The 15,978-nt window shown below is 34.6% G+C and overlaps 1 protein-coding gene across 2 annotated transcripts in view; it reads right to left on the bottom strand.

Moving 5' to 3' along the window:
- Positions 1-6,882: 6,882 nt before the first annotated feature.
- The window catches only part of LOC134752341 (suppressor of lurcher protein 1-like), a 97,533-nt gene continuing 88,437 nt past the window's right edge, over positions 6,883-15,978 (bottom strand). For both annotated transcript variants that reach the window (XM_063688031.1, XM_063688022.1), the window contains 6 exons: positions 15,790-15,867; positions 15,251-15,437; positions 11,816-12,006; positions 11,156-11,363; positions 7,123-7,358; positions 6,883-7,001 (listed from right to left, as the gene is read on the bottom strand). In XM_063688031.1, coding sequence (XP_063544101.1) covers positions 6,934-7,001; positions 7,123-7,358; positions 11,156-11,363; positions 11,816-12,006; positions 15,251-15,437; positions 15,790-15,867 — 968 coding nt within the window. In that variant the 3' untranslated portion in view covers positions 6,883-6,933. The remainder of the gene's footprint in view (positions 7,002-7,122; positions 7,359-11,155; positions 11,364-11,815; positions 12,007-15,250; positions 15,438-15,789; positions 15,868-15,978) is intronic.

Here is a 15,978-nt window from a genome sequence, read left to right as displayed (position 1 = left end):
TTTGATATCCGCGAAAAACTGATTTGTATGACATTTAACATTGAATTACTTCTGACGCGCACACGATCTATGCGTAGATTTTTAAGAGAACCTTTAATACGTCATAACGAAGGTGTATACGAGTTTCCAGCTTATTATCTCTCATTCCGAGGTTGACCCCCTTTTTAGGCTTAAAATGACTGGGCCAGTAGGTAAGTAGCCATGTCGGTGCATAGACCAGGGACATCTGCAAGGTTAATTATGTAACTTAGTCATAGCTACAGTTCGTATTAGTAACGGTACTATTCACTGCATAAGTAATGAAAATAGTACATATTGATTAAAAGATTTCTATCAACTCATCCGCTTTCAGAAGCACTCCGCCTTCAATGTGTAAAGGTACTAGCTAGCGTTTCTAATGACGATGCTAAGTGAATATGCTTGTACTTACTTAAGTACTGTGAAACCATTAGACTGGTGCTGCAGCTTACTGTGCTAACTTTTGAAGTTTAAGCGGTTCTTTCTGTGTAAATGTAGGATGACTGTAGTGAGTTTCAGTATATTTTAAGAACTCTGCATTAGTTATAATATGTAAGTACCTAATATAAGTATGATCTAAATAACTATCTAATACTTATTTTATAGATAGGTAACATTTATGTATTCTAAAACAAAAAAAAAATATCATCATAGCCGTTCTCCATAAACGTTTGGCTTTTTTAAGAATGTCTCATGCTAGAACGGACCGGGTCCAGGCCGAGGCGTCCGACACTTCAGTTTTCTATAGAAAGCATCACGTGATCACCTGTCATAGAAAACGAAGTGTCGGAAGCAAAGATAGATATAACTCCGTAATAGATGGATACAGTCTAAGGTAAAAACGTGCCTCGAAAATCACGAAAATTTGATTCTCGATCAGAGGGCGCCACTAGTTTTGGCCTACTCTCGTATAGAGGGCGTTGACGGTTTCGTTTGTTATTTATAATTTTAACGCATATCAGTGAAAGATCATGGGTCAAAATCATATAAAATTAATTAATGCAAATAAAAAAATCATTTATCCATATTTAAATACATTTTAACGTATTTTTATAAATCTTCATTTTTAGTTTTAAAGTATGTCGATATATGGCAGTGAATTTACAGCGGTTACAAAATTTACTATGACAGTACCGCTCTATCTTATTATATCCTCTTTGGTCGGAAGTGAGTCATCCTTTGTCCGAAATTATTTCATTATACCCTAGTGATAGAGTGACGATGCACATCTTGAGTTGTTGTTTCACGCTAGCTGGTAGATTGCACTTTTTCATGCTGATTTTGAATGATACATACTTAAAAGCATTCATTTGGATTATTAAATTCATTTATTTCACACACAAGAGAGTCCATATTTCTTTAAATTAAATTAATATTAAAATCAAAATTAAAATTAAATTAAAATTGAAGTTAAAAGTTATATTAAAATTAAATAACATATATACTTTACAACAGATAAATATAAAAACCTTAGATTAAATTAAATTTACAGTTATTAAAAGTAACAATCATGTAAGGAGGACCAGTGTTTTAGCAGGCCACTGTCCCACCTGTTAGCCACTATGGAAAGGACATTATTGTACACATGTGTACATACTGTATTCATGGGCAGGTTTCCGCTACTTGACGACTGGTACTTTTTTGCGTGAAGGGTTAGGGTTTTATTTAAATTATTAAAAATATTTCTCGCTAGGTAAATTTTTCTCGCTAGGGCCAAGGTTGTGTTCTTTAAATGTAATCCATTAAATCTCGCAACACTATTATAATCCGTGTAAGGCTTTAATTTTAACGTTTATAGAAAATTTGAAATAAGGACCAAAAAATAATTTACTAATATTTAACTATTTAATATTCACATTAAAAACACTGATATACTTACGGTGAGAACGAAAATTCGTACCTAATAATTTTTAAGAAAAAAAAACCGACTTCAATGGGGGATGCCGCTGAAAGAATTCTTAGATTCCAGACAATGAAATGAAAAAGACAGCATCTTTTGCCTAATTATGTAGAAAAGGAGGTAAACCGACCCACTCAACATGTTTCTTGAAAACCTAACTTGCTTAACAAACATAACGAAGAGGACAAATCGCCAAACGTGAACTATACGTCATTGAAGAGTTCCGTTCTGATCATCATCAGCAGTTCCACTTCATCAAATGTCACTTTTTTAAATGTAAGTGCTTGATTTGTTGATGAAAATACTATAATCACTATATGTATGCCTTTAACATTTGAGGAGTTTCCTCGATTCCTCATGGATCCCATCATCAGAACTGCTTTTTGACAAAAACGGGACCAATCTGTATGTATATACTTACAATCAAAAAACGAATTTTCAAAATCGATCCAGAAATGACGGAGTTATGGAGTAACAAACATAAAAAAAAAAAAAAACAAAAAAAAAACAACCGAATTGAGAACCTCCTCCTTTAAAATCTTGAAGTCGGTTAAAAATGCTGATATCTGGCAATTGCATCACTAATAAAAATAAAATAAAATATTTTCAACATGTCTAAATAAATAACGCTCAAAAATTATACGCTCCATAACATTTTCAAACTACACTTCGTAAAACTGAAAATTTAACTGTTATTTTATTTTTGTTCATAATAAGATTAATAAGCCTGAGGCATTATCTATTATTAAAAAAAAAATCCTCCGCTAATTGAGGGGGGATTTAAATCTTCTCGAGGCAGAGGTGTAGGATTAGAGCTGGTGTAGCATTATTTGACGTTTATAAGTGCATTGTTATATGCCTACTTGAATAATAAATTATCTTTATCTTTAATCGCGATTAATTAGAGTATAAAAATAAACACAGTAATGAAAATTGCTTTAGCAACGGTTGTGATAAAAAAAGCTCATAAAACGGCTATAATCCTCTAAGTTTTAACAAAAACCGTCGGCAAACCAGACCGTAACCTATCGTCGCCGTCGTTGGCGGCTTCGTCAGGAATGTTATCTTTCACACAAAGTGCCCCAAGAAAGGAGTGTATTGTTAGTAAGTAGGTACCGACATAAATATACTAAGCTTAAGTGATATAAACTCTATGATTCTAATAATTCTGTAATAAACTTTTATCAGTTTGATTACATGTGATTCCATCGAATAAATCCGTAAAACCATAATAGTAATGGGATACTTCTGTGAGACTAAGACACATTCAATATATCAAAACGGGCGGCCAATTGAAACTTAATTTTTGATGTCAAAATGATGTCATTACAAGCTTTTATTTAACTTGCCCTGAGTGTGTTGCCATGTAACATGTTATTTTGTTAGTGTGCGTCAAATCGATGAGTATTAGTTGCACGTGGAAAGAAAAGTACAGTCAGATGAAATTTTTGCCAAAAACTTATTTTTTTCATTCAGTTTAGTTACCAATTTAATGTAAATAAAAAACCGAATATTGTCAGACACCATGCAGCTGGTAATCTCTAAACGCGTAACACGTTGCCAGAATAATGAGTACAAACACGAGCTGATTACAACCGCCATAAGGCACCATAACGCTGATTTACGTGCTACTCGGGACAAATTCGTTGCCTATGTTCACCCAAATTATAACAGCTGAGGTCAAGCAAAATTGGTTCATATAGCTTTTATTTCGAAGCATATTTACACTTTTCGATTTGTAACATTTCCGGTCGTTTCCTAATAGATTTCATACTCAGATATCAAGTTCGACAAAATTGGAGTCGACGCTTGGAAAATCACTACCGCATACAGAGTTAAATTGAAAACTTTCTATTATTTTTTTAACACCGATCCGATCTATCAAGAAAAACAAGTGTCCACATAATTGAAAGCGGTCAGAGCTGTCCCTGTAGGCTATGGAGGCCTGCAACTTCAGAGGTGTCACAATCGAGTTATAATTAAATATGTACCTACTGGGTTGACATCTTATTTCTGGTTGTCCCTTAAACATAATGATACAAACTTATCGGGTTCGAATCATGGTAATGGCAATTATTTGTGTTTATCGCAGATATTATTCTTGAATCTACCTATACAGGTTGGCTTAAAAATAAGTGCATTGGCGTTGCCAGGGAGGTTTTGTTTTTACCCCTCCCATAGAAAATGGCCACCGTGTATAATTTTATATACAAGCTCATTTGAGCTTACGGTGGCACTATAGGTCGATTTGTGTAAAGTTTTCCAGTATTTATTTATTATTTACTTACTCGCACAATCAGTACAAGAAACTAAATAAGGTAAAAAGGTAAGGTATTTGTGTAAAAATGTAATTTAGAGATACATTCATATTTTACATAATATTCATTTATTTTATTTTAAACTTTATTGCACAGTAAAAATATACAGTAACAAAAGGCGGACTGAACACGGCAACCTCTACCAGTTAACCTTTAGGCCCTACAGAGAAGCATAGTTAGTGCGGGGTATGCAAAGAACACTGAAACTAGATGCATGCACATATCATGCCTGTAATGAAAGAAACATCGAATATGATCTGTTAACGCCCGAGTTAAATTAATTTAACGGATTTAATCACCGTTTTATGAGCTTTTTTTATCACAACCGTTGCTAAAGCAATTTTCATTACTGTGTTTATTTTTATACTCTAATTAATCGCGATTAAGATAAAGATAATTTATTATTCAAGTAGGCATATAACAATGCGCTTATGAACGTCAAATAATGCTACACCAGCTCTAATCCTACACCTCTGCCTCGAGAAGATTTAAATCCCCCCTCAATTAGCGGAGGATTATTTTTTTAATAATAGAAAATGCCTCAGGCTTATTAATCTTATTATGAACAAAAATAAAATAACAGTTAAATTTTCAGTTTTACGAAGTGTAGTTTGAAAATGTTATGGAGCGTATAATTTTTGAGCGTTATTTATTTAGACATGATGAAAATATTTTATTTTATTTTTATTAGTGATGCAATTGCCAGATATCAGCATTTTTAACCGACTTCAAGATTTTAAAGGAGGAGGTTCTTAATTCGGTTGTTTTTTTTTTTTGATTTGTTTTTTTATGTTTGTTACTCCATAACTCCGTCATTTCTGGACCGATTTTGAAAATTCTTATTTTGATTGTAAGTATATACATACAGATTGGTCCCGTTTTTGTCAAAAAGCAGTTCTGATGATGGGATCCATGAGGAATCGAGGAAACTCCTCAAATGTTAAAGGCATACATATAGTGATTTTAGTATTTTCATCAACAAATCAAGCACTTACAATTAAAAAAGTGACATTTGATGAAGTGGAACTGCTGATGATGATCAGAACGGAACTCTTCAATGACGCATAGTTCACGTTTGGCGATTTGTCCTCTTCGTTATGTTTGTTAAGCAAGTTAGGTTTTCAAGAAACATGTTGAGTGGGTCGGTTTACCTCATTTCCTACTATGAACTATGAAATTTGGTAAGTAATATCGTCTTATACTACAAGTACAGGAAAAAATCTGAAAATTATAAATTTGTACAAAAAATAATATAATAAAAATATAAATAATTAAGTTACAATTGTAAGGATCTTGTACGGATCCCTCAGTGGGGGAGTCCGACTCGTACTTGTCCGGTTTCTTAAAATTGATGCCAATCATAAAAATTATACAAACCGGACGCATCTATACACGGTGTTTCATGACCCACTGAAAACCTAAAAACAGTTTGTTCAGAATCGGGTCAAGAATTGTAATCAGTTAGGACGAAGACGAGCCCGATATAATAACAAGAGGGGAAAATTGGTTTTTCTTGCGAGTGTTTATTTTGAGACGTGAGGAAGTGAAAGAATCACGAGCGAAGCGAGTGATTCTAAGTTAGAATCTTGAGCGTAGCGAGGGACTCAAAAACACGAGATGTAAAATAACTTTGCTCTCGTGTTGCACACATAATTTTTCACCTCAGTAGTGAGAACATATTAAAGGTTCAAATGTATTTCGAATTACACAGAATAATACAGAAAAAAAAATTGTAATAAAATTATGAAGTGGCAGTTTCCTCCAGGGAGTGATGAAAGTAGGCTTGTTCGGGCTGCTGAAGTGAAAAAATAATTGCCTAATGATGATAAATTGTTGTTATAGTTATTGAGATTCTAAGAAATTTTACTGTTGCTCACGTAAGATTCTTCAATCGAAATTTCGATTATAAGTAAATTTAATAACTTCCTTCCTAACCATTAGAAAGGTAAATTTCGTACGTAGGTATGTTTAATTAAAACCATCCTTGTTAGGTTTCCCACAGAAACGTTCCATGAAATACGTTCACGAAAGACAAATTGCGGTTCTCAATTTCAAACATGACATAAATCGGTATCTAAGTGTCAGACGGAAGAGCATTTTCCTGTTTGGTTGAGAGTTTGTGGTCGCCAAATAGTTGAGGCCTCCTCTTAAGCACCTAAGTGTCAGCTGTCACCCGCATGATAAAAAGGATTTGAAACTAGTATGTTAGTTTGGTTTTTACTTGACGAACGCTTAACCGCCCATATGTAAGATTGATTCTACCTATGGAGCTAATGTTGCTAAATGGGCGTATTTTTTCCACATTGTTCAGGCTATACTAAACTGTTGCCATATAAATGAGAATAATATAGCGCCCTCTTGACAATAATCATATATTCCTGGTCAGGCTTTACATGGTATTCATAACCAATCTTTAAACATTATCTTGAAATCGACGGTATGGTTCGACGTCCTATACCTAATATATATTATAGTTAAAACCCTCATGGTTAAAATAACTGATGTAGAATTCAAAATTTAAATACCTACCTAATATTTTTGTATTCATTAGCCGCCTTTTTACGGTATATTGTGTTATTGTGCAAGTTTAGGCGTAGTAATTCCAGATCATACTTTATTATAAGCGATTTTAATAAAACTCTGAAACAACAACAAAATATTTACTTAAATTGTCTTTACATTGAAATGTTCAATATTTTAGAAGAATTCTCGGATGATGTCAAACGCGAATGTCAGGAATATCATCTTTGATGTATGGGACGATCCTGGAACAATGAAAAAGGTTATAAGATCTATATACAACAAATTACCAAGGAGATATTCATTTATGTCAACCCAATATAATATTAAAAGTGAAATAACTATACATAGTACTGATTTAAGTACCTCCATTATCGGAATCCGGCATTGTTATACTATGCATAAAGGAATCTCTTAGAAATATGTAATCGGCTTTAAATCCAGTGCCATCAAGCCTATCATTTGACCTAAAGGTGACCCTCAAGAAGTTTCGCTCAGATTTGAATTGAAGTTCTTTCAGCTGCCCGCAGTGCCTATGCCCTTCTGTCTCCACTATTTTGTTGGAAATTTGTACATAGTCGCTCGCCGACACTGCCTGGCATCTGAAAATATCACATGTGTTTTTAACTAGTTTTTGTGGATACAAATAAAATTTTACTGGCCTATATACGGTTCGTTAGGTTCGACTAATGCTTGAAAGTTACTTGTCATATTTCTAAATCAATTGACTTTATTAAACAATTTTATTGAACCCATTGTGTTCACGAAGAACCACAGCCCTATATTATATAAAAATATACTTAAAATGACATAAATAAAAATACAATAAAGGATTATATACCTAAACTTAAATCTACATTTATAAATATATAAAAAATTATATTATAATAAATAAACTAATACTAACTATCCCCCACGTCATGGAACCGGCAACTTGTCTCCGCTGTATCGCAACACTAAATAATAATATAAAAAAATACAAAAAAAACTAAAATTAACAAACGCAAATATTAGTTTAACCTTAAATTTACAACATAACTACAACAACTGATTACAACAAAACGTTTAAGATAAAACTGTAAATTCTATACATTGCTTGTATGGCAAATAATGTATTAAATAGGTAAAGGGTAAATATTAGGTAATTTGAGAACTTATCCGTCTCATGTCATTTCACGGAGCCTTAAGGATCATGAATATGTAAAGGCAATATAAATTCACTAAATCGGCCGCCAACATTCCTAAATCGTGTCAACGGCATCCCGGGCGAGAAACATGGTACAACAACAGAGTAGCAAAGTAGGTACTATGTTGTTCCCTGACACAAAGAGTTACAATTTTCAATTTAATATTATACTTCCTCAATTAAGCATAAAAAAGTATGCTTCAATATACAGTTCGAAAATTAAATATTCTAACTATTGAATCCTATATTTCAACGGAACTCGTGGCCACAATTTCTAGTTACATTTCTACGAAAAAATGTCATTTTAGCATATTCCGTTTATATTCAATACAAAGCGTCACTACTCTATTGTGTGTGACTAGACGTTCGACACGAGGGACGTGCGGAATAAAATCCCACCGCTCGACGCGCGACGTTTGTCAGGCACACACCGCGCTAATATATTTGGGACAAGGTACGTGGCTAGAGCATGGAATTCCGACTCAATACAAATGTTTGAACATATAGTTGTTTGTATGTAACACAGACTTTACAAGTAGTAAGACTTAACGTTTCTTGGTATAGTTCTTAATGAAACAACAACTGAAGAATAAGAAATTATAATTAAGGTGCGTTGAGGTAAGATGGAACGGGTTTTGATAAGCTGTGCAGTGTTGCGTTGGAAACATCGTAAAATGAAATACAAAGGTTGTGTTGAAAAATTGTATAGGTATTAGGGTATAAGGTATACAAGGAATGGTAAGCTAGTTTACACTACGGTAATACAGTATTAATGAGTAAAAAACCTTCTAAACACACTTTTTTAACAAAAATGACTGAGAGAAGATGCTGCATGTTATTGATGATCGGCAATAAATAGTAGTAGTAGTAGTAGTAATCACTTTATTGTACACAACACAGGTTTACAAAAATAAATTACAGTAATGCGAACAAAGGCGAACTTATCCCTATAGGGGATCTCTTCCAGCTAACCTTCGAGTAGATGAGTGGAAAACTATAGCCAGGTCAGATAGACAAACTTACAGGATGTACAAATTAATATTTAAAAAAGAAATAACACTATAGATTAAAATACATAAAATACATACTAGCATACATACATACAATACTAAATATATATTATAATATATATAAATATCACAAGTGTAAGAAAATAAACATGGAAGGATCGCATGACAAACGAGTCTGTTCTAAGCGAGGCACAGCTCCCTAGTATCACAGCCATACTAAAGAAGAGACGACTGAGGTGGCTTGGGCATGTGCATCGTATGGAACGGACTCGTTTACCACGTCAAATCCTGCTAGGAGAGATTGCAGACACAAAAAGACCGGTCGGGCGGCCAATGCTGCGCTTTAAAGATTGTGTCAAGCGTGATATGCTTGCCTTTAATATCCCATGCAACCAATGGCAGAAACTGGCCGAAGACCGACCCATGTGGTGTCGTATTGTCCATGATGGCCAATCCAAGCACGACGATGCCTGGTTTACCTATTTGAAAGAAAAACGCTTGGGGCGCCACGAGCAGGCCTCCAACCCCCGCCCACCTGGGGGAGCATACACCTGCCGCGTGTGTGGACGAGGGATCCTCTCCCGCATAGGGCTACACAGCCACGAACGCAAGTGTCTTTACCGGGATGCTGCTTAAAACATCTGGCACAGATGAAAAGGCCTATTATTATTAAGAAAATAAAAATAAAGGTAAATAGGTTTTGAACATTAAAAATTAAACATAGGCTCGTGTAAACCAAGCGATTAGAAACAATGTTGCCATCGCTTAAAATATCAGGTACACAATTCGGAATTATGGAGGACTTTACCCCTGTTTTAATCTTATCCCAATGCACCTTACACAATAACAATAAGTACGTAAAAATTGCACCGAAACTTTGTTTTTACCCGACTGTCGAAGGAAGATTACGGTAAAAATTGCACCGAAACTTTTTTGTTTTTACCCGACTGCCGAAGGAAGATTACGGTAAAAATTGCACCGAAACTTTTTTGTTTTTACCTGACTGCCGAAGGAGGATTACGGTAAAAATTGCACCGAAACTTTTTTGTTTTTACTCAACTGCCGAAGGAAGATTACGGTAAAAATTGCACCGAAACTTTTTTGTTTTTACCCGACTGCCGAAGGAAGATTACGTTTTTCAAGCGTAATATTCCTGTGTGTGTGATGTGAATGTATATAGTATGAGAAGCGATGACAATCATTTCAGCTAATTATTAACTAGATACAAAACGAAAATATGTATGATTTAAAAAAAATCTAAATATATCGAGTTAAAGACAAAATAAAGGTATTAAAAAATGTGGGAATAACATTGCTGATAAACCTTACGAGAATCGGGTTATTTAATTTCTTACATCAGATTGATTAAAGGTTCAAATTTATTCCAATTACGAGTTTGTTCTGTGATATAAAAGAGTTAAACTATCTTAATCGTATACTTATAATGTAATGTGATCGGTTGTTTTGAATTATTACTTAAACTTCTTGTTCACGCCGAGAGCTTTAAAATAATACCAATCAAAACAAAATAGTTATTTGTTATACAAGGGTGCAAAGTTGTGTTTTACCCGCGAGTGTTTCAACACACGAGAAGTAAAATACATTTGCACCCGTGTGCAACACAAAACTTTTCCCCTCACTATAGCGAGGAAAGTGCAACATCCACAGGCTCATCTCCATCACTAGAATCACTTATTTTTTTACGATATTATAACAGAAAACACTGGATATTCTGATTTTTACGTGAGTCGGTGAGAAGTGTTTATATAAGTAAAAATTTTGTTGACAATGTTGACATTTCTGGTCCGACGTATGAAACGTCAACGATGCGTTTTGAAATTGCATCGACTCAACTTGTGCGTTCAGAATTATATTTAACATCATTATAAAAAATCTAACGTTACTTATGGAATTTTAAGGTTTATGACTTAAAATGATTAAATAAAGCTAAATGTGGTATTTTTATTAGATTCTCAAACCATTTATTTAATGATAATTAATATCGAACGAACCATTATTATGACCGTTTAACGTTTTGTTATCTGTCAAGCTACTTAAACACGCTCCATCCAAGGTCAAATTACTTTCCCCACTAGTGGATAAAATGCGTTTTTCCCCGCTTGTTTTAAAGGATAAAAGATGGCTTTCCGAGCTAGTGAGGGGAAAATAAAATTAAGCCATAATAAAAACAAAGGTTACTTACGGCACCACTCCTTCCACATCAAAGTACGTAAAATGTAAATGTATTTTTTCGTTTTCATTTCCGTAGAAAAAGTAATTGCATTCTGTATCCCGTGGATAAAGACCAGGATAGTTAGGTGACGTCACAGCTCCCCGGCTCCACTCGCTGCTATTAAATACGAAGGCACATGGAAATTCCAAAAGTTGCGTTCCCGTCGCAATTCCATAATCTAAAAAAGTTACGACTCAACATTAACTACCAACCTATATTCCTATTTAAATTAAGCGAGAGCTTGAAATAAGAGAGAAATAAATTATATTATAAAAACGCACAAATACAAACAACACAAAATTTAACAATCGTTAAATCTTTCAAAATGTTAATGTAATTGTATGTAGGCATGTATTAAAAAAAAGGATTGACTATGAAAATGTCAGACATAAATGTTGGCAAGGGTTAAAAAAGGGCTTACTCGTGCAGTAGATAATGACAAATGAACATTTATACTTTGTTTATATTACATCCAGGCTTTGAAACGAATATAAATTTGTGAAATAATATTACTGAACACTAACAATACTTAACTTTGCTGATCGCTACTAATTTCATGAGCTTTTGATTTGAGCCTGAGCGCAAAATTAAAATAACAATCTCATCACAACTAAAGGTCACAATACTAACCTTCTACAAAATAGTACGATATCTTAAAACCCCTACTATGTCTCGACGAGTAAATCCCTCGAAACTCAATAGACATTTTCGGTCCATTCGACATTATTGGCTTTGGTACATCGTTTCCACAAAAGGAAGCCATCTTTTCAAGCCGACCGTCTACATACAAAAACACGTCCAGAGAATCCATGCTCTCACAGCTGCAACAGAAAGATTCAATGAATAGTATTTATAAGGATTTTAGGCGGTGGCTTACGTTTCGAAGATTTGAAACAGCTTATCTTAAAGAATTGGGGTCTGTGTGTAAACGCTCGCTCGGTCTGTTTTTGAACTGAATTTAAACAAGACAAGCTTTCTTTCAGTCTCTGCAATACTACATCTTGATTTCGGCTATAGTGTACTTGTTCTGGCGTAAGCTTTGGCGGACACAGGGACAAATATTATCAACGGTTTAGTAAAGACAGACAATTATAAATAACGCCATTCGTAGTATTTAAAATGATGAGCAAGATGATAAGTATAAGGTATAAGGCAAACTACATTCCTATTATCTACTATGACTATGACTATTATACTTCTGAAAGTCCAATACATATCGCTTTGTCAATGTTTAATTAAGCAGTAGCAGCTATCATGAGTACTTATCTAACCTCACAAAAGTAGAATGAGTAATTATCTAAGTGAACTAGTTTATTCATTAGAAGAGCGCAGGCATACATTTTAGAGCATGCACTAAACTAAGCTCTATCACGGCAAAGATAAGAAACTTTTCTTACTATCTGAATGTGAAGATATTTAAAATACTGTAAATCAGATAGTAAGGTATTATTATATCAAATTCCTTCATTGATTTATAATAAATAGCAAGAACATGATGTTGTTCTCGCACTTATACTTGCGACCGGTTTCGTGATCAATTTTCCTGCCGTGGGATTTAGTGTCGGATACATTTTATATGAGATCAGAAGACATGGAGATGTTCCGTGACTAGAAATCAACTCGAGCGTATTCTTAAATTTAGAAGCAACGTAAATGGTTTCATTGTTTTCTTCCTGTATGGGTGAATGAACTTTTTTTTCAACATGTTGAATGTGATGACTATGTTAGTTAGGTAAACAAGAGATAGTTTACCCACACATACATTTTTAGGGTTCCGTACCCAAAGGGTAAAAACGGGAGTAACGGGAAAGGTCCTCTAAGACTCGGCTGTCCATCCGTCTGTCTGTCTGTCTGTCACCAGGCTGTATCTCATGAACCGTGATAGCGAGACAGTTGAGATTTTCACAGATGATGTATTTCTGTTACCGTTATAATAACAAATACCAATGAGGATATAATAAGATAGAGCGGTACTGTCATAGTAAATTTTGTAACCACTTCAAATTCACTGCCATCTATCGACATACTTTAAAACTAAAAATGAAGATTTATAAGAATACGTTAAAATTTATTTAAATATGGATAAATTTTTATATGATTTTGACCCATGTTCTTTCACTAAAAAAATTTATAATTTTAACGCATTATTTAATAACAAACGAAACAGTCAACGCCCTCTATACGAGAGTAGGCCAAAACTAGTGGCGCCATCTGATCGAGAATCAAATTTTCATGATTTTCGAGGCACGTTTTTTCCTTAGACTGTATCCATCTATTACGGAGTTATATCTATCTTTGCTAATACTAAATAGTACAGAACCGTCGGTGGGTGAGTCCGACTCGTATTATTGTCCGGTTTTTTAAACCAAAATAAATAGCAAGGATACCTATTTAATTGTGATAGGTAGTTTTAATTTATTAATTGATATTTATTATGGGGTATTCTTAGCTAGCTTAAAACGATCGCATCGAGAGTTTATCACACAGTGGTATTCTTCTTCTTATCGTGTGAAGGGATCATAACTAAATAATATTTTGCCAATATCTTGCCACCTCTAACCCCCGGGGGGTAGCTCTTAGGTACAGTGGTATTAATAAATAAATAAATAAATAATAAATAAATAAATATTATAGGACATTCTTACACAGATTGATTAAGTCCCACGATAAGCCCAAGGAAGCTTGTGTTAGGGGTACTCAGACAACGATATATATAATATATAATTACTTAAATACATAGAAAACACCCATGACTCAGGAACAAATATCTGTGCTCCTCACACAAATAAATGCCCTTACCGGGATTCGAACCCAGGACCATCGGCTTCGCAGGCAGGGTCACTACCCACTAGGCCAGACCGGTCGTCCAAATGTTATTAATGTTGCACTTTAAGGTGACATACAGATGGACACCATTTATCAAGAAAAATTGACAGTGACACACAGCCTTATTCGAACTTTTATATACGTCAAAAACGATATGGATTGGATATGTCAGTGTCAAAAGTGACGTTTCTTCAAACATAATCGTCGCTTTTGACACTGATCTTTTGTGATCTGCGATCCATATCGTGTCTAGAGCTAATTTTTGGCGTTATATTAAAGTTCGAAACAGGTCGACAGTCTCCTTCAACGCTGCAGCATAACGTTGCAACACTAATGCTGCCTGCAAGCGCCATCCACATGTCACTTTAAATCATTTATTTAGAGGTATTATCATAATGATGTAGGTACAATTCTTACAAATGATTGTATAAGTACCCTTACCATGAGTTGTACGCGTCCTTAAACGCATACTGCGTCAACTCAAACGCAGTGCATCTCGCTTGCACCAAATGTCAGTACGAGGGAGATGCATTGTGAGTTACTTTACCCAGTCGCTAGCGAATATAAATACTAAAAATGAGAGCCCTAAATAAACCTTCAAGAGCTGATATCTCAAAAACTATACAAGATATTGAAAAACTTGACTTAATAAACCTTGTAATAAATTAAATCACTTTTCATTTTGTATAAGTGGCCATGTCGCTCAGACGCATAGTTTCCGAGATATAATCGAAAAACCGAAAAATAGAACCTTCAAACCCCACTCTCCCCCCCAGCACCAGGGTAACGGCCGGGGACTTTTGATATGTTCACCTCCTAATTAATCCAAACAAAGCTACGAAGTCAAAAATTGTGTTCCAACATTTCCCTCTATAACTTTTTTTGGGCATGCATTTCCTGGCCTAAAGCTGAAATTCGACAAGACAGTCAGTGTGACCACCAAACATGTGGCGCAATACAGCGTCATTTATTTCAGCTTCTAAAGTTCTACTAACAATAACTTTTTAGATCTAAGCGCCATGCACCATTCCACTAACCCGGGGTTAACCGGTTAAACCTGGAGTTACCATGGTTACCAGTACAATTAGACATTGGGTTAACGGTTTAACCGCTTAACCCGGGTTAGTGGGATGGTGCAAGTGGCCCTTAGTAATCCAACATAAAATTTTTAACTTATAGTCTTATGAAAAGCATCAAAAACTCGTACAAAAATAATGATTAGATATTACTAAAACTTACTCCACCATGCTGGCAGTTACCCTCTGAAGGCTAAAATCTTCGAAAACTAGTCGGATCCGTTCCCTTCCCCTGGCCTGGAAGTCGTAATGGCACTTTGTCTTCTGGGGATACGGCGCCGGATGGAGAGGTGACATAAGTTTGCCACTCTTGCTTTTATCACTACTGTATACTTGGTCACAAGATGAAGCTAAAAAAATGGTATACCTGTAAGTATATTAATAGAAGAACAGTACCTAATGTTTATTTTACGTTTACTATATTTTCTGCTTATTATCATGAAAAATTACTAAGGACTTTACAGACGGTGTCGACGTTATGATATAAACTTTAATGCACTCATATGTTTGATATTTAATACTCAATGAATTGCAAGCATATTCAGCTTGTGAGACTGCAAAATGACTAATCTTATAAGGAAAATATTGTATAAGTACATTGTAATATTTTTTAAATTGTTAATTAATTATATCAAGAACTTAATATTTCGGTATATTTTAGTTATAATTAATGATGCTCTTGTCCAAAAGAAATCGACTCACTTGCGGCACTCACTGCCGGGCCCAGTCCGGATATTGCTTCGCTTGTACTCGTACTAGACTTTTTATTGACGTCGCCATCTGTGAAATAAATTCCAAGTTATAAATTACTTGCGATGACTTCGATGATTACTTTTTAGCACACAATGCATTGTACTCTGTAAAGACGTACTCGTATTTGTTAGCTGTTGA

Source organism: Cydia strobilella, chromosome 2 (genome assembly GCF_947568885.1).
Source record: "Cydia strobilella chromosome 2, ilCydStro3.1, whole genome shotgun sequence".
Lineage (NCBI taxonomy): Eukaryota > Metazoa > Arthropoda > Insecta > Lepidoptera > Tortricidae > Cydia > Cydia strobilella.
This window is presented reverse-complemented; position numbering and strand designations above follow the sequence as displayed.